This window comes from Hyla sarda, chromosome 1 (genome assembly GCF_029499605.1).
Source record: "Hyla sarda isolate aHylSar1 chromosome 1, aHylSar1.hap1, whole genome shotgun sequence".
Lineage (NCBI taxonomy): Eukaryota > Metazoa > Chordata > Amphibia > Anura > Hylidae > Hyla > Hyla sarda.
This window is the reverse complement of record NC_079189.1, coordinates 473,587,037-473,606,842: the sequence shown is the minus strand read 5'-3', so window position 1 is coordinate 473,606,842 and position 19,806 is coordinate 473,587,037. Positions and strand designations below refer to the sequence as shown.

Genomic DNA, 19,806 nt, shown 5'->3' with positions numbered 1-19,806 from the left:
TAAATAAATAAAAAAATATATATAAATAAATTGGATTGATGCAATAGTCTCTAATTAGAGTAAAACATTTCAAATGTCCTTTAATCCGGCAAAATGACCTGCAGACACTTTTTTAATCCGGCAACAAAATGTCTTATAGGACTATTGTAGTAATGCAACTGCAGAAATGTTATTGTAACTGTTCAGCAATGACTTTAGAGGTTTTGCAACAATGATACAGCGGTGCTATGCACCTATGTACGGCAGAGAGAACTGTAAATTGCTTTTTGTGGCAGTGAATAATAAAAGGGTGGTGCTATGCACCTCTGGCCTCTCCCTCTGATTGCAAGCGGGAGCCGGGAGTGCAGTTGCTGGAGTCAGTGGCGCAACTCCATTAGTCTAGGCTGAATGAAGACGGTTTTGCCTTGGTGTAGGTATAGCAGTGGATACTCACAGCTCCTGGAGTTGTCAGCGCAACTCCGATGTGGCGGTGCTGTAGTGCTGTCTCCTTGAGGGTACGTGTAGGTCAAATTCACGGTGATGGCTCTTTGCTCTGCGGCAGATACCAACTTCGGTGTCCTCTTGTAGCAATGGAGTTCTAGAAGCTTGCAGATAGAGTATTATCTGTCAAAAAATAAAAAATCCGAGCAAGTTGCAATTGCTCAACAGCAGCAGACCTCACTAGATAGTAATAAAGTCTTATATATATTGAGGCTGGACGCGTTTCAGGATCGCCATAAATCCTTTCTTCAGCAGCAAAGGTAAGAGACAGCACTACAGCACTGACAACTCCAGGAGCTGTGAGTATCCACTGCTATACCTACACCAAGGCAAAACCGGCTTCATTCAGCCTAGACTAATGGAGTTGCGCCGCCGACTCCAGCAACTGCACTTCCAGCTCCCGCTTGCAATCAGAGGGAGAGGCCAGAGGTGCATAGCACCACCGTTTTATTATTCACTGCCACAAAAAGAAATTTACAGTTCTCCCTGCCGTACATAGGTGCATAGCACCGCTGTTTCATTGTTGCAAAACCTCTAAAGTCATTGCTGAACAGTTACAATAACCTTTCTGCAGTTGCATTATTACAATACTCCTATAAGACATTTTGTTGCTGGATTAAGTGTCTGCAGGTCATTTTTGCCGTATTAAGGCTAGGTTTCCACTTGGTTTTTTTTCTGCCAGTTTTTGGAATACTGCCACTGCAGTTTTTGAGCCAAAGTCAGAAGTGGATAAGGGAGGAGAAGTGTAAGTCCTTCCTTTATATGTCCTATTCCTTTTGAATACACTTCTGGCTTTGGCTCAAAAACTGCAGTGGCATTATTCCAAAAACTGCCAGAAAAAAAACCAAGTGGAAACCTAGCCTAAAGGACATTTGAAGTTGTTTACTCTAATTAGAGACACTTGCATCAATCCAATATTTTATATAATATAAAAATGTTTTTATCTGCGCAGAATACTAAATAATCTATAGTGATGTAAGAATTACATTTTAATTCAGCAGCAGTCCTCAATATATTTTAATTTATATGTTTTATTGTATAACTTGCTTTAGATCACCATATAGCTTGAAGTAAGCCACAAGGGCCCTGTGGCTTTTCCAGACAGCTATATATACCTATATAACATCTCTCTTTATTTTTAACAGCTATGTTTATTGTGATTTTTTAATAAATTACATTTTTAAACAATACTTTTATTTTTAAATTATTAAGACCCAGTATCCATTTTAACTTTCAGCACCGTCACTTTCTATTTGTCTATTTTAGTATTTTTTACACCTAGAGTATAGGTGTTTAGACGGCTAATTGCTCAGTTTAAGGTGGTTTGAAGATAGGTGAGCACTTTACACTCTTTTTTCGTTAGTTCCATTGGCAGCCATACATGCCCATGCCATGACATTACCACCATCATGCTTCTAATGATGTGGTATGCTTAGGATCATGAGCAGTTAATTTCCTTCTCCATATTCTTCTCTTCCCGTCACTCTGGTACAAGTTGATCTTGGTCTCATCTGTCCATAGGATGTTGTGCCAGAAGATGTCGTTTGGCAAACTCTAATCTGGCCTTCGTGTTTTTGAGGCTCCCCAATGGTTTACATCTTGTGGTGAACCCTCTGTATTCAATTTTGTAAAGTCTTCTCTTAATTGTTGACTTTGACACACATACACCTACCTCCTGGAGAATGTTCTTCATCTGGACAACTGTTGTGAAGGGGATTTTCTTCACCAGGGAGAGAATTCTTCGGTCATCCACCACAGTTGTTTTCCTTGGTCTTCCAGGTGCGCTCCTTCTTTTTAAGAATGTTCCAAACTGTTGTTTTGGCCATGCCTAATGTTTTGGCTATCTCTCTGATGGGTTTGTTTTGTATTTTTCAGCCTAATGATGGCTTGCATCACTGATAGTGACAGCTCTTTGGATCTCCTTGAGAGTTGACAGCAACATAGTCCAAATGCAAATAGCACACTTGAAATGAACTCTGGACCTTTTATCTGCTCATTGCAATTGGGATAATGAGGGAATAACACACACCTGGGCATGGAACAGCTGAGAAGCCAATTGTTCTATTATTTTTGGTCCCTTAGCAAATGGGAGGCACATATGCAAACTGTTGTAATTCCTACACCATTCACCTGATTTGGATGTAAATACCCTCAAATTAAAGCGGACAATCTGTAGTCAAAGCACATCTTTTTCTTCGTTTCATTTCAAATCCATTGTTGTGGTGTATAGAGCCAAAAATCTTAGAATTGTGTTGATGTCCCTTTTTTTTTTTTTTTTTTTTTTTTTTTTTTTTTTTTACTGGACTGTACATAGTGTTTTTTCTGTTCTCGGTCTAAACCTTTCCCTAGGGGTTTATCCAATTTCTTCTGCTATTTTTGTTTTTCAACTTTTCTATATCCTTTTTCTAAAAATGTTTCTATCAATTTCTTTTTATTTCTATTATACTCTTCTTTGGTGCTTGATATTCTTTTTGTTCTCACAAACTGAATCTTAGGAAGACCCTTAAAGGTTGTAGGGGAATGATAGAATATACGATGTAACATACTATTTCTATCTGTAGGTTTATTATACAGGGTGGTAATTATTTCAGTACCTTTTTTTTTTTTTAAATGTATTTCTATGTCCAAAAAGGGCATAATCTCTGTATTATATGTAAGAGCAGATTTAATTAGGGATGTCCCGATACCATTTTTTTAAGACAGAGTACGAGTAACGATACTTTAATTTTAGTACCCGCCAATACCGAGTACTTTTATTTTAAAGGGAATCTGACACCAGGGTGACCCGGTTTCGGGGTGATATCGTGCTGATATGTGGGTTCCTTGTTTGGTGCAATGGAGGCGGCTGCTGTAGTATGAGCCAAGATTTCTCTCTTCTCCATTGGGCAGAACAAGGAATTTGCATTGGCGGATAGACTGATGTCTCCGGAACGATTGCACTGATGTTCACATGGTGAGCAACAGTAGAAACCGGGTCACCTGCACTATCTACCTATAAATTAAAGTTAGTGCTGGTGTAGGTAGTATAGATAGCTGCAGACATTAGACTGCAGGACCCCCACCTTGTAGACTGCAGGACCCCCACCTTGTAGACAGCAGCCCCCCCCTGTAGATGGCAGTATTACTTTTAAATTTCCTAAACCAAATGGCTCCATTGTTTCTGTGTTGTGTATTTCTATCATTCCCCTACCACCTTTTTAAGGGTCTTCCTAAGAGCCAGTTTGTGAGAGCAAAAAGAATATCAAGCAGTGAAGAAGAGTATAATAGAAATAAAAAGAAATTCTATTATATTTGATTGAAAAAGGATATAGAAAAGTAGAAGTTGAAAAAATAACAGAAGAAATCGGACAAACACCTAGAGAAAGGTTTAGACAGAGAACAGAAAAAACATGCAAGACTGAAAGAATTATCTATACAGGACGATATGATAAACCAGTGGTTCTTAACCTGGGTTCGATCGAACCCCAGGGATTCGGTGAGTCAGTCTCGGAAATCAAGACACACACCCGACTTCAGGCCAGTCGCAACAAGCAGGCAAACCAAGCAATTGCTTGGGGCCCCGAGCTGGCCTGAGGCCCCGAGCAGAGCCAGTGTTTGCCCGTCCTGTAGCAACGGGGCATTCCCCCCCATCACTATTAACTCCCTGCGGCCCCGCGTTAAGTTTAAAAACGCAGGACCCACCGGGAGAGAGCGCACGCCGGGACGTCACTGACGTCCCGTTAGTGCGCCCATAGAAACGGAGGTGCAGAGGACTGGAGGATCCAGAAGAAGGAAGACGTGCGCTGGCCAGCTTGGTAAATGACCAGCAGCACGTCATCTTCTGTGCTCCGACCACCGGTCCCGGGACCTACTGCTATTGCCGGAGCGGTGGTGTGAGCACTGAAGTGGGCAGTACACAGGCATACAGCCTCCAGCCTTACACTGTATATGGCTGGAGGCTGTATGTCTGTGGGGGAACACTGCCTGCCTAGTGTGGGGGAACACTGCCTGCCTAGTGTGGGGGAACACTGCCTGCCTAGTGTGGGGGAACACTGCCTGCCTAGTGTGGGGGAACACTGCCTGCCTAGTGTGGGGGAACACTGCCTTCGCCTAGTGTGGGAGAACACTGCCTTCGCCTAGTGTGGGAGAACACTGCCTGCCTAGTGTGGGGGAACACTGCCTTCGCCTAGTGTGGGAGAACACTGCCTTCACCTAATGTGTGGGGGAACATTCCCTGCACCTAATGTGTGGGGGAACATTCCCTGCACCTAATGTGTGGGAGAACACTGCCTGCGCCTAATGTGTCTTAATGGTTTTGTTCTTTAATTGTTTTGTTCATTTTGTGCACCTATGTATAAATATATACCTCCTATGTTTTGAATTTGAAAAAATCATATTTTATTTTTCCAATTAAGGGTTTGGTGAATGTGCATATGAAACTGGTGGGGTTCAGTACCTCCAACAAGGTTAAGAACCACTATAATAAACGATCTAAAATAATACAAAACGTGATTAATAAATATTTTAATCTAAAAACAGACAGTAAATATGGTAAATTATTTAAAAAAGGTAAAACAGTAGGTGATTGATTAGGAGTGATGTAAAACCTAAAAGAATTAAAAAAAACAAGAATTTTTTGCTACAAAAAAGAAAGGAACATATCCTTGTTTATCTTGCTTCCAATGTCACAATATCATAAAAAGTGATTGTATTTATCATCCAACAAAAGGCACAAGAATAAAAAACAAAGGTTTCTATTCCTGTCAAAGGTCAAATGTGATTTACCTTGAAAAGTGCCCTTGCGGCTAAGCCTATGTTGGCCAAACATCTAGACAAATAAAAATAAGACAGGGTGAACACAAATCCATGATAAGAAGGTATTCACATTTGGAACAAGAGGGAATCATAGAAACGCAATATGGAGAAACAAGTGTAGCGCACCATTTCAAACAACTTGGAGACACAGTAGCAGACCTTAGATGGCAAGTTCTAGAAGAGGTGGAAAGAGAAAAACATATGGAAGAAAATAAAAAGCATTACTGAGACGAGAGGCATATTGGATAACAGAATCAGGAATGATCGAACCAAAAGGACTTAATGAAGTGTGCAGTTATAAAGCATTTTTATAAGAATCGTGGTTATATAAGATGGTTAGTGATATATTATGTGTGTGGTATAAAATGAACCAGCGCTGAAAGAGTAAAGATCACTACTTGCACTAATGTATTTAACCACGTTCTTGCTCCACACCTGTGCGCATTATTAAGAGGTTGTTCCCCCGCAACGTAGCACGGCAGGCTGGAGCTGAGGTATTTGTCAACTTACCCGTCTGGGATGTGTACCGTTGTACCCAGATTACAGATACTATGTACCCACTGAACGTGAACGAAATGAATGAAAAATCATGCAAATAAAGTAAGAAATCAGCAAGAAGATGAACGTAGTGGTCGTGAGTAATTCCATGTGAATACATGTCTATCTGGTGATACATGCTCGCCGAATATAGCCCAGGTATATTTCATTAAGATTCCCTGAGTTGTCATACCAACCATAAAACCACAGATCTCTGGTCAGAAGGGCATATACATTTTATTTTATTTTTTTTAAATGTGTGTGTGATCATGGCATCCTAAGCTAGTTAATGATAGTAACATGAGTTTATGGGTCTATGCTCGGTTTAACTCTGCTTTGAAGGCTGTATGGCAAAGCAGACCCCCAAATCAATTGGGTTACATTGTAAGCTTGATGTATCAGCCTTATGATAGATCCAGCACTGCTAAAATCCATGATTTAGATTTAAAGAGAGTCAAAGGCCGGGTTCACATGGCAGTCTGCATGAATTTATAACTAATTCACTTCAATGAAATCCGTGCAGCAGAAATTCTGCTGTGTGAATTGCCTACCGAATCCCATGGAAGTGTATTGGCTATAGATTCATGCAGCATTCCATGCAGAATTCAGTGCAGAAATTCTGCCGTGTGAACACTGTCTCAGGATATGTTCACAGGGCAACAATTCCATGCAGAATCTGAAGGAAAAATTTCAGCTTGGAAATTCTGCTACATGAAGTTAACACTGTAGTGAATGGAATTTTCACTGTCCCATTCACACGGCAGAGTTTCTGTTAAGAAACTTCTGCATTCTCAATCCTGCCAAAACCTTGAACCGGTCTTTAAATTGAAGACCTATTGAAGTCAGTGTGACTCTGAATTCCATCTAGAATCCGTGTTAAGAGCAAGACATTCTGCATTAATTCAGTACAAATTTCACCCACATTTTGCAAGAAACTAGCAAAACTGCAAAAAATCTGAGCGGAAGCACAGGCATTCCACTGTGTGACCATAGCCTAAGCCTGCAGACCCTTTCTGAGCCTTATGTTTGGCATATACCCTTGCCTGTATGACAAATATAACCATAGGGCTCCATTTACCCACATGAGGCCATTTCCCCAATGCGGGTTGGAGTATGTTGCTGTACATCTTCTTCTCTAATTTTATAGAAAAGCACAATGGACTGCACTCTCCTATGCAGTGGGACACAGCAAAAAAAGCAATTTGTGTAGAAATCTTCCCAGGACCTCCAGATGTTTTTGTGTGTGAAAGCCTAATTCTTACTATGTTTGTATGTGTTAAATTCCTATGTTTTGATATTCTTTCAGCAAAATAGCTCAGAGGAACTTAGGTTGGTGTTAGTCCTATTTAATGCTCTTACACTGCTCAAAAATAAAGAACACTTAAAGGGTTAATCCACTTCCCAGCTTCCGGATCATTGAGTTCCTTAACGCTGTGTGCGGGCTTCCGTGTTCACTCCCGCCCCCTCAATGAAAGCCTATGGGAAGGGTATGCGACGGCCGTCATGCCCCCTCCCATAGACATGCATTGAGGGGGCAGGACGTGACGTCACTAGGGGGCGGGCGTGAACACGGAAGCCCGCACACAGCGTTCAGGAACGAAATGTTCCGGATGCTGGGGAGCAGAGTAACCCTTTAAACAAAACAATGCAAGTCAAAGTCAATCACACTTCTGTGAAATCACACTGTCCACTCAGATAGCAACACTGATTGATAATCAATTTCACATGCTGTTGTGCAAATGGAACAGACAACAGCTGGAAATTATAGGCAATTAGCAAGACACCCCCAATAAAGGAGTGGTTCTGCAGGTGATGACCACAGACCACTTCTGAGTTCCTATGCTTCCTGGCTCATGTTTTGGTCACTTTTGAATGCTGGCGGTGCTTTCACTCTAGTGGTAGCATGAGATGGAGTCTATAACCCACACAAGTGGCTTAGGTAGTGCAGCTCATCCAGGATGGCACATTAGTGCGAGCTGTGGCAAGAAGGTTTGCTGTGTCTCAGCGTAGTGTCCAGAGCATAGAGGCACTACCAGGAGACAGGCCAGTACATTGGGAGACATGGAGGAGGCTGTAGGAGGGCAACAACCCAGCAGCAGGACCGCAACATCCTCCTTTGTGCAAGGAGGAGCACTGCCAGAGCCCTGCAAAATGACCTCCAGCAGGCTACAAATGTGCATGTGTCCACTCAAACGGTCAGAAACAGACTCCATGGGGGTGGTACGAGGGCCCAACATGCACACGTGGGGGTTGTGCTTACAGCCCAACACCGTGCAAGACGTTTGGTATTTGCCAGAGAACACCAAGATTGGCAAATTAACCACTGGCGCCCTGTGCTCCTCACAGATGAAAGCTGGTTTACAATGAGCACATGTGACAGTCTGGAGACACCGTGGAGAATGTTCTGCTGCCTGCAACATCCTCCAGCATGAGTCAGTAATGGTGTGGGGTGGCATTTCTTTGGGGGGCTGCACAGCTCTCCATGTGCCTGCCAGAAGTAGCCTGACTGCGATTAGGTACTGAGATGAGATCCTCAGACCCCTTGTGAGACCATATGCTGGTGCGGTTGGCTCTGGGTTCCGTCTAATGCAAGACAATGCTAGACCTCATGTGGCTGGAGTGTGTCAGCAGTTCCTGGCCCGCCTGTTCCCCAGACCTTAATCCGATGGAGCACATCTGGGACATCATGTCTCGCTCCATCCACCAATGCCAAGTTGCACCACAGACTGTCCAGGAGTTGTCGGATGCTTTAGTCCAGGTCTGGGAGGACATCCCTCAGGAGACCATGCACCACCTCATCAGGAGCATGCCCAGGCATTGTAGGGAGGTCATACGGGCACCTGGAGGCCACACACACTACTGAGCCTCATTTTGACTTGTTTTAAGGACATTACATCAAAGTTGGATCAGCCTGTAGTGTGGTTTTCCACTTTGATTTTGAGTGTGACTCCATATCCAGACCTCCATGGGTTGATAAATTTGATTTCCATTGATAGTTTAATGTGCTGACAACAAAATCACACAAAAATTATGTAAAGACAAAAGTATTTCATGTGATTAGTTCATTCATTCAGGTCTAGGATGTGTTATCTTAGTGTTCCCTTTATTTTTTTGAGCAGTGTACATTGCTTCCCATGATGCCTTCAGTTATCCTCTTGCTCAAGTACAATCTTTTTGTAGACACCCCAGAAAGTCAAAATCTAGAATAACTAAACTGAGACCTGATTCAGGATTCTGACACTGCTGTTTGCCGAATTCTCATCCTGGTAACAAGACTACACATGCCTTCAAGTTCTCAGCAGTTGTGTTCCTGACAACTTGATGAATTGAGTAGCAGTAATGTGTTAAACGCTAGGATCCTATTTACTTAAATTGATAAGTAGTAGCTTCAGTTATTTATATCGATAGGGGCTAAGCCTTTGGTGAACATCACCTGCCTTTTATACATGGCTAAGGAGTAATGGTGGTGGCAATGATGCTGAGAACATAATGGTTAGGTATACATTATAACCGGGCAATTTATAGAAGAATCTTCTGCTAGATTAGAAAGACAGCACAAACACACCCATGTCACCTCCCCTAGGTTTGTTCATAAGGGAGCCAAAGTAGTCCTTCCCATTATGCTAATGATAAACAACTCAACTCCCTTGAGATAAACTTGGGGCTGCCGAGTAGATCCCCTTCCTGGTGACAACAACCACTTGATCTGATGGTGTGAACCTCATGCTCCTCTGTATCTACAATCCTTTTCAGCTGCGGATAGCTGGTATGTTAGATAGAAGACTGTGCCGTAATGCATGTATCAGAAGCTATTTCCTGCCATCATATGTAAGCTTTGTTTTCTCTGATATGTTTCATTTCTTCCTCATGTGGATGATCACACTTCCTGTGTGCATCTCTTGCAGTTCTTGAAGTGCAGCATTCTTATCGCCGTCATGGATGGTGTCTGGGGAGCTTTCATGAACTGTTGAGTTGAGGTATAATTTCTGATCAGTCAGCGTTAGTATAAAATGTGTATGTAAAATTATCTTTAAATCAGTGTATAAATGTACTGTAAAGGGCGTATACATTACATAAGAACAAATCGCTTCTCTTTATTAAACAAACCTTGTAAAAAGTAAAGTGTTTCTAAAAAAAACAGCCAGGCCAAAGATTAGTGATCACTGCCAGTCTAGTGCCACGAACCAATGACCATCAGTTGTTTTTGTGACTGGTTTTAGGTTTTTTACTTGCCTTTATAGCCCACAAAAATAAAATCCTCTGTAGACAGATTAGGGTTTTGTCCCACAAGGTTTCTTAGCTATGTCCGAAGAATTCTCTTAGTTTTTCCCAAACATGATTCTCTTCCTATGACATACATACATATATGATAATATATATTTAAGTATGTACATATATGTGTATATGCATAAAGGGTGGAGGAGAAGCTTGGATATTTATCAATTATATGGAGATATATATGCTGCGTATGTGATGCTGCATATTTTTGGTGCTGCATATTTGATGCTGCTAGCAAAGTCCATGGCTGTTTATTATTGCTCCTATTAACTTTGCTAGCACACAAAGTGTCGTTTCGCTATGTGTGACGCTACTCTTAAGGGTGCCGTAGTGGGTAGGAGTCCAATTATGTAGTTTACAAAACCTTTTATTTTTTATTTTTTTATATATATATATATATATATATATATATATATATATATATATATATATATTTTTTTTTTTTTATGAAACTATCATATTTATCATTTATAAAATAAGGTGCTAAAGTAATTTTTTTTAGCAATGGACTCTGTAAGCCAGCACTGTATGCTTGTGCTTCAACAATTCTGTATCTTGCTTTGAAAGAAATAAGTCTGCGATATTCCATCAAGCAGAAAAATTGACATACATATCAGCTGCTATATGCTCCATAGGAAGTTCTTTTTTATCTTTTATTTTTTTTAATTTCCTTTCTGACTTACCACAGTGCTATCTGCTGACATCTCTGTCCATTTTCGGAACTGTCCAAAGTAGGATAGCAAATCCCTATAGCAAACCTATCCTGCTCAAACAGTTCCTAACATGGACAAAGGTGTCAGCAGAGAGCACTGAGGTCAGACAGAAAGGAAATTCAAAAATAAAAGAACTTTCTCTGGAGCATACAGCAGCTAATAAGTACTGGAAGGATTAAGATTTTTAAATAGAAGTAATTTACAAATCTGTTTAACTTTCTGGTAGGGCTGGGCGGTATACCGGTTCATACTGAATGCTGAAATTTTTGGGCTGCACGATATGAATTTTAGCCCATACCGCAATACTGGTTGGGCCCCTCCCCCTTGGGAATGAATTATCAGCCCAGCGCAGTGCTGTCCCCACATCAGGAAACTAATCATATGTTACCCGCCTGCGCTGTTCTGCTCCCCCCCCCAATTAATTATCAGCCCAGCCAGCGGGGTACTAGCACGGCCCTCCTCCTCTTTGTTGCGGGCCGACACCGGCGCTGGAACTCTATACTGTACGTCAGTGGTCACCAACCTGCGGACCTCCAGATGTTGCAAAACTACAATTCCCAGCATGCCCGGACAGCAAACGCTCTCCGGGCATGCTGGGAGTTGTAGTTTTGCAACAGCTGGAGGTCCGCAGGTTTGAGACCACTGCTGTACGCGGTGTTCTTATGCCCGGGCTGCAAAAGATAAAGAAAATAAACTTTTAACTTGCCTACGTCGGCCCTGGAACGCTGGACAGCCGTCAGCCTATCACTGTCCGCAGCGATGTCCCACCCCGGCCGATGACGGGCTGAGCCCACTCTCATGTAAGAAGCCGGCTTCTTACATGACAGTGGGCTCAGCCTATCACTGGCAGGGGCGGGACAATACCGTTATGTACCGTGGAACCGCAATAAGTTACAAAAATACCGTGATACATATTTTTGTTCATACCGCCCAGCTCTACTTTCTGGTATCAATTGATTAACCTCTTAAGGACACAGGGCGTACCTGTACGCCCTGTGCCCGGTCCCAGTTAATAACGCTGGGTCACGCCGTGACCCCGCGTCATACCGTGTCGGTCCTGGCGGTTAATGATAGCTGGGACCCTGGGCTAATAGCGTTCGGCACCGATCATAGTGCCACGCTACTAACCCTTTAGACGCGTCCTTCACCTTTCTCAGTCGCGTCCGATCGGCGATTGATTGATCCAAGCCTGAGACTCAGGCTTGAGCAGTCGACCGCCTATAACATGCAAAGCTATGGGAGCTATAACACTGCAAAAAAATAAAGGTAATTTAATCCCTTCCCTAATAAAAGTTTGAATCACCCCCCTTTAAAAATGAACATATGTGGTATTGCCGCATGCAGAAATGTCCGAATTCTAAAAATACATCTTTAATCAAACCGCACAGTCAATGGCGTATGCGCAAAAAAATGCCAAAGTCCAAAATAGCTTATTTTTGGTCACTTTTTATATTATGAAAATATGAATAAAAAGCGATCAAAAAGTCCGATCAATACAAAAAATGATACTGATAAAAACTTCAGATCACGGCGCAGAAAATTAGCCCCCATACTGGCCCGTACACGGAAAAATAAAAAAGTTATAGGGGTCAGAAGATGACAATTTTTTACGTATAGATTTTCGTGCATGTAGTTATGATTTTTTCAGAAGTACGACAAAATCAAACCCATATAAGTAGAGTATCATTTTAACTGTATGGACCTACAGAATAAAGAGAAGGTGTCATCTTTACCGAAATATGCACTGCGTAGAGACGGAAGCCCCCAAAAGTTACAAAATGGCATTTAAAAAAAAAAAATTGTGGTACAATTAATTTTTTTTCAGTTTTGCCTGTTTTTTTTTTGGGTACAATGACAAATCTCACTGCAAAGTAGAATTGGTGGTGCAAAAAATTAGCCATAATATGGAATTTTATGTACAAAATTGAAAGCGTTAAGATTTTTAGAAGTTGATGAGGGGAAAAAACCCTGGTTTTTTATGACTTGCATCCTGTATACGTGGTGCTTTTATTAAAGGGGTATTCCAGGATTTTTTTTTGACTATGCTACAGGGGCTGTAAAGTTAGTGTAGTTCATAATACAGTGTCTGTACCTGTGTGTGACGGTTTTCTCACAATTCTGTGATTTTCACCACAATATTTATTTTTATCAGCATACAAAATGACTGTTGTCTCAGATTTTTCCCAGCTTGCAATGCGGCCGAGACCTGACTCACTAGTCAGCTGATGACCGGGAGCCTGTCTGCTTCAATGGGTGGAGGGATCGCTAGGTGGGAGAGAGATCAATCTGCAACTAATGCAACAGCTGTGGGCACCCTGATTGAAAACCACAAGTCAAACAGGAAATACTAGTTCACAAAAAGCTAGCCACAGTGTTATGGTGATCTCATGACATAGCCATTTAGCCCCAAGACAAGTGCAGATCCTTCCTAAGCATGTCCATTACTGTCTGCCAGGTACATACTAAAATCCCTGTATGGTGGAGAACCCCTTTAAGTATAAGTTTCCAAACCCTAAGAATGAAATAGTTGAAACTCCTTTTTTTGCTCTCCTCAGATTCCATGTCAACAATCTATATAGTTTTAGTGGTTCAAGTGGTTTAGGAGATCTACTCTGTACATCACACAAGGAGTGTTCCAACAAATTTATACAAACATATAATATATACGGTAGTAATAATGAATTATACATAAAATTATCAGACGCATACTTCTGAAGTTGTTTCCACACAGGTTTTTTTTTTTTTTTTTTTAAACTGCTGCTGCAGTTTTTGAGCCAAAAGCTAGAAGTGGATCCAGTAGGAGGCAAAGGTATGTCATCCCTTTTATATTTCTCATTTTTTATGAATATACTTCTGGCTTTGGTTGAAAAACTGCAGTGGCAGTTTAAAAAAAAAAAAAAGACAGAAAAAAACTTGTGTGGAAACCTAACCTTAGGATGATAAAATGCAGGTAATAGAGTGGTGCGTTATATGCTAAAATCCTAAGGGTGCGTTCACACTACGCAATTCTGCACGGAGAACTTTTTACATCAGTGTTAATGGGTTTCCGCGATACCCTTTCACACTGAGCAATTTCAGCGGCGGAAAATTCGGCTGATGAAATTGTTCTGCACAGAAATTGAACATGTTCATTCTTTGTGCGGAATTCCGCGAGTACTGCATAGCTGTCATGGTGACTGCGCAGTGCCGTGGGTCCTACGGCCGACGGCGGCTGCCAGGCTGAATCTCCCCTCTCCGAATTCCGCGAGCTGAGATTCAGCGTTCATTCCGTAGTGTGAACGCTCCCTTATCCTCACCATCACAGAGGGAAGTTTTTGCCTCCAGGAATGTTGAAGATATGAAATTATAAACTCCTCCCTGGCCTCCCCATAAGTAGTCCCCTGATCAGGCACTTATACTTTCCAGGTCCCGTCGCTGCTGCCGTGGTCCCGCTCCCTTGTCTTGATTGATGGCCCTCCTCATCGCTCTGCTCCCTAAGCAGATGGAGCAGAGCGGTGACATGAGCCTTCAATCCAGGCCAGGGGGTGGGACCACAGCTGCAGTAATGGGACTTGGTAAGTAGAAGTCTCCGACCAGGGGGACTAGATAATTTCATATCTTCAACATCCCCAGGGATGGTGAGGATAAAGATTTTAGCACATATATAATGCGTTGCCAAGCGTTATACATGCTAAAATCTGCTGATTGGTTCCTTTTAATCCCATTGAAAATTTGTGAGCAAAACTTTATTTTTACTCCTTGCTTGCACTTGATTTTTTCAACAAGGTCTGTGAAAAGAAATAAGTCAAAATTGCTGCAATTTATTTAGGATCACCTTTCATAAGCCTTCATAGTGTGTGCATGTTGAAGTTAGACAATTTAAAGGCAGTGCTACCAAATACGAACTACATGTATGTTAACTTCTGAGCCATTGGGAATGTGACATCAGAAATAAAGGCTTTCGGGGACTTCCTGCAGCAAAAATCTGGTGCAATTTTTTATTTTTTTTTGTATAAATTTTCGTGTTTTTGTTATCATTTTGTTGCATGGCATATGTAACTTTGGCTGTTTATAACTTTCTGGAGTTAGCACAGGCAGTGTTCTAAGTGTTGTCCATGCTTGCGTGGATTTACGACTTTTGAGACATTTGCGCTACAGATTTGTACCTTTTCAAAAAGTAGCTTAGAGTAAATTTGCGACCACTGTACTGCACTTGACCAGTCAACTCACGTAGAATTCTGATAGAATACTTTGCTTTCTAGTCTTGTTATTGTCACACTACTTAAGCACAAAAAAGTAATTGCGCAAAACTTTTGAAACTAATATACACAAAAAAAAATCCTGACAGTTTGATAAATTCCCCCCACTGTGTGCCAAATACTAGCTCACACCACTTTTTATGTGGTGTAGACACATCTGCACCACACTTGGCTAGAGGGTATGGCTTACTTAAAAGCAGGTATGGTGAAAAGAGGCATTACAGTAAGCCAGTTTAAAGAACTGCAAGTTTAGACTACACTTTCAAAAGATGAGCAAACTTACAGTAAATTGGTTCTTAGCGAACCTTGTGGCTCGACTGTTGATTATTTTAGACTGCATAAATTAGTTCTGCTTTCCAAGTGCTTTGGGGCCTGGAAAAGTCTGGGGTGACAGTCTAAGGTCTCCTAGGACTGTATCGACCTTTTCCAGGCTTCCGGAGCATTTGGAAAGCAGAACTAATTTATGCAGTCTTAAATAATCAAGTGTCGAGCCGCGAACCAATTTACTGTAAGTTCGCTCAACTTTAGCCCCGGATTTAAAGTTGCACATGCGCCACAAATTTAAAATCTATAATTGTACGTAACCTGGGGCATTGTCCCTTAAATGTGTGGATAATGTGTATGTTAACCACTGCATTTTGGGCTTGAGCAGTATTTTTATCCTTTGAAATTGTGTCTTAGTATTCTTTATAAAGTTTTACAGTGTTACAAATTTCCATATGTGTTTTTTTTTTTTTTTGCAGATGTGCATCTGATGAAGTTTGGAGAATAGAAGCAATTTTGTTATGTTTCTTTTGAAGATCTGACTATGCTTTGTGCCACATATATTTCAGGTAACGGTCTGTTTTTTGTTTTGTGTGTTTGTCGGGTTGGTAAAAAACAAACCAACAAATATCACTGAAAAAAGAGGCCATACTTACAAATACAAGAGTCAAAATACTAGTTCCCAGTGAGATACAGCCAAGCTACATTGTTTTATGGGGAAAGTGTAAAAAAAATAAAAATAAAAAATAAAAAAACACAGCCACTCTTATTTCAGCCTACTCCCCTGGAAATGTTTTATTTTTTTATTTTTTTATCAACTTGTGCCAGAAAATTAAAACATATTTGTAAATTACTTCTATTTAAGTCTTAACCCTTCCTAACACATCGTTCAGCTGTACTGCAGAACTAAAACTGGGTAAACATAAACTTGGTTCGCATGTATTAGAGTTCTTTTCTTTTTGAATTTCCTTTCAGTCTGACCACAGTGCTCTCTGCTGACACCTCTGTCCATTTTAGGAACTGTCCAGAGCAGGATAGGTTTCCTATAGGGATTTGCTCCTACTCTGGGCAGTTCCTGAAATGGACAGAGGTGTCAGCAGAGAGCACTTTGGTCAGACAGAAAGGAAATTCAAAAACAAAAGAACTCAGTAATACATGCGAACCAAGTTTATGTTTACCCAGTTTTAGTTCTGCAGTACAGCTGAATGATGTGTATACTGTTCAAGTTTTCACTAAGCATTCAATTTCACAGACAACTTCAAGTAAAATGTGCTCCTATATTATGTTAACTGAAGTATCTGCTTTGTGAAAAGAGAAGTTAAGGAAATTTTGGACTTTGGTTCTATATACATATTTATTTATACAGGGTGTTAAGTAAATAAGAATATATACTTTAAGTTGATTAATAGGGATATATTTGAATTTTTAGGTACTGGCCTTCACGCCAGATGTACATTCAATGTAGCATGATCCAAATTCGGGACTGAAAGGATGAGTGACGTTACGATCCCATCCAAGATGAAGAAGGGGATGCTGAAGGATCCAGACATTGCGGACCTCTTTTGTAAAAATGATCCAGAAACAATATTTGTGGATCTGCATGAAATAGGACATGGAAGCTTTGGAGCAGTTTATTTTGTAAGAAGACTTTCTATACATACCATTGGGATATTCTTTATACATGTTTTTGTTATTTTATTTATACTTAAGTCTCCATTTGCATGTAAAAGAGACTGCTCCTATTAAAAATCTCTTAAATGCAGCTGTATTTAAGAGGTTAAAGACAGACATCACCGTGATTGGTTATTTCGGTCATTCACTGTGAGTCACTCACCGTCTATGAAGCTCTTGCTTAATAGACTTGTTGTACAATGTGACATACATGAACTAGTGCTAAGGATTGGGTCATGTAGATGTATGTTGCATGTTCTCTGGGGGTTAATAAAGGTCTATTTTGTACATGCTGACATTTGTGTAGCTTTAAAGCGTACCCGTCAGATCCAACAAAAAATGTTTTTTTTAATATATCACTCAGTACCTAATCCTGACCACGTACATCTAATTTTTATGTGTCTAGCACCTTTATTTTTTTTTATTACACTTTTAATTTAGCTCACTAGTCTGAATTCCTCTCAAAGGGAGGGGGCGTGGCCTCACTGTGCAGGTCTCTGCCCCCTCCCTCAATATGCTGTCTGCTCACATCTCCCCTAGCATTAGCAAAACTACAACTCCCAGCTTGTCCTCACTGACCGTAACGAGACAAAAGCTGACAGTGGGACAATTTTTCCTCCAGCTTTGAGCCCTGCGCTCACAGCTGTCAATCAAGGAAGTGTGTCCATGACACAAGGACACAGCAGGACTGGTATGTGTCCAAGCAGGCAGGGGGCAGTTGTTTGACTGTCTTTTTCTGTATGAAATGCTGAAAATTTTCTTATGAAACCAATTGCAAAACCTATTGGTTATACATGCTTTACAACATATCAAAAGTTTTTGTATCTGACAGTGCCCATTTAAAGGAGTATTCCCATCTCATACATTTTGTTTACTGGTCCCCTCCAGCCTGTTTTCGGCTGCTAGATGTGGTTGGGAAGCTTTAAATGGGCACTTTCAGATTCAATAAAAGACACTGATCAAACTTTTCATATGTTTCTGTGACATGTTAAAAGTTATGTTAAATCACGATGACACTTTAAATATTTTATATAATGTTATATGTTGTCAGCGGTGTTCTTTCTTAATTCCAAAATGCAGTATTTGACTGTACATGTTCATGTTGTTTTTATTTTGCATTTAAGATTTTTTTTATATCATTGATGCATATGTTATAATATCTGTCCTAAAATAACTATTGGTTATATGGGTGTGACTGTAATCTTTATTTAGGCTACACATTCCACAACAAATGAAGTAGTGGCTGTTAAGAAGATGTCCTACAGTGGAAAGCAAATGAATGAGGTAAGAAGAGGCTGTCATACATATAAAGTCACATCGGTTGTATTGGTGACTCTGGAAACCCGAAATTACCATTTATTTTTTTTTTTTTTCACAGAAGTGGCAGGACATACTCAAGGAGGTCAGGTTTCTACAGCAGCTGAAACACCCAAACACGATAGAATACAAGGGATGCTATTTGAAAGATCATACAGCATGGGTAAGTAAGGGAGACAGCCTTACTGCTAAATTAATTAAACTTTGTGTTCTATTATATTTTACTACATAGGCCTAAACATTTTCTGCTATATTTGTAAAATTGAGGTCTGTAAATGTACATAAAGGTTGTGATGGTAAGTACTGGTCTTTTTGCTGATGACACAAAGATTTGCTTCTGGTTTGATGTTAATGGAGGGATACGCCAAATTGCTAATGATTAAGGTAAACTAGGAAAATAATCAGAACTCTGGCAACTGACATTTAATGTGAATAAGTTCAAGATAATGCACCTGAGGCATAAACCCCAAGGGCAGAAAATAGAATATGTACACTGCTCAAAAAAATGAAGGGAACTCTTAAACAACACAATGTAACTCCAAGTCAATCACACGTCTGTGAAATCACACTGTCCACTCAGGAAGCAACACTGATTGACAATCCATTTCACATGCTGTTGTGCAAATGGAACAGACAACAGGTGGAAATTATAGGCAAGACACCCCCAATAAAGGAGTGGTACTGCAGGTGGTGACCACAGACTACTTCTCAGTTCCTATGCTTCCTGGCTGATGTTGCGTCTTTTTTGAATGCTGTCGGCGCTTTCACTCTAGTGGTAGCATGAGACGGAGTCTACAATCCACACAAGTGGCTCAGGTAGTGGAGCTCATCCAGGATGGCACATCAATGTGAGCTGTGGCAAGAAGCTTTGCTGTGTCTGTCAGTGTAGTGTCCAGAGTATGGAGGCCCTACCAGGAGACAGGCCAGTACATCAGGAGATGTGGAGGAGGCCGTAGGAGGGCAACAACCCAGCAGTAGGACCGCTACCTCCGCCTTTGTGCAAGGAGGAGCACTGCCAGAGCCCTGCAAAATGACCTCCAGCAGGCCACAAATGTGCATGTGTCCACTCAATCGGTCAGAAACAGATCCCATGAGGGTGGTATGAGGGCCCGGCGTCCACAGGAGGGGGTTGTGCTTACAGCCCAACGCCGTGCAGGACGTTTGGCATTTGCCAGAGAAAACCAAGATTGGCAAATTTGCCACTGGCTCCCTGTGCTCTTCACAGATGAAAGCAGGTTCCCACTGATCACATGTGACAGATGTGACAGAGTCTGGAGACGCCATGGAGAACGTTCTGCTGCCTGCAACATCCTCCAGCATTACCAGTTTGGCAGTGAGTCAGTAATGGTGTGGGGTGGCATTTCTTTGGGGGGCCGCTCAGCCCTCCATGTGCTTGCCAGAGGTAGCCTGACTGCCATAAGGTACCGAGATGAGATCCTCAAACCCTTTGTCAGACCATATGCTGGTGCAGTTGGCCCTGGGTTCCAAGACCATGCGAGACCTCATGTGGTTGG

The 19,806-nt window shown here is 41.3% G+C and overlaps 1 protein-coding gene across 6 annotated transcripts in view; it reads left to right on the top strand.

Moving 5' to 3' along the window:
* The window catches only part of TAOK3 (TAO kinase 3), a 243,625-nt gene that overhangs the window by 73,839 nt on the left and 149,980 nt on the right, over positions 1-19,806 (top strand). For all 6 annotated transcript variants that reach the window (XM_056537203.1, XM_056537201.1, XM_056537204.1 and 3 more), the window contains 4 exons: positions 15,784-15,873; positions 16,734-16,942; positions 18,188-18,259; positions 18,354-18,455. In XM_056537203.1, coding sequence (XP_056393178.1) covers positions 16,796-16,942; positions 18,188-18,259; positions 18,354-18,455 — 321 coding nt within the window. In that variant the 5' untranslated portion in view covers positions 15,784-15,873; positions 16,734-16,795. The remainder of the gene's footprint in view (positions 1-15,783; positions 15,874-16,733; positions 16,943-18,187; positions 18,260-18,353; positions 18,456-19,806) is intronic.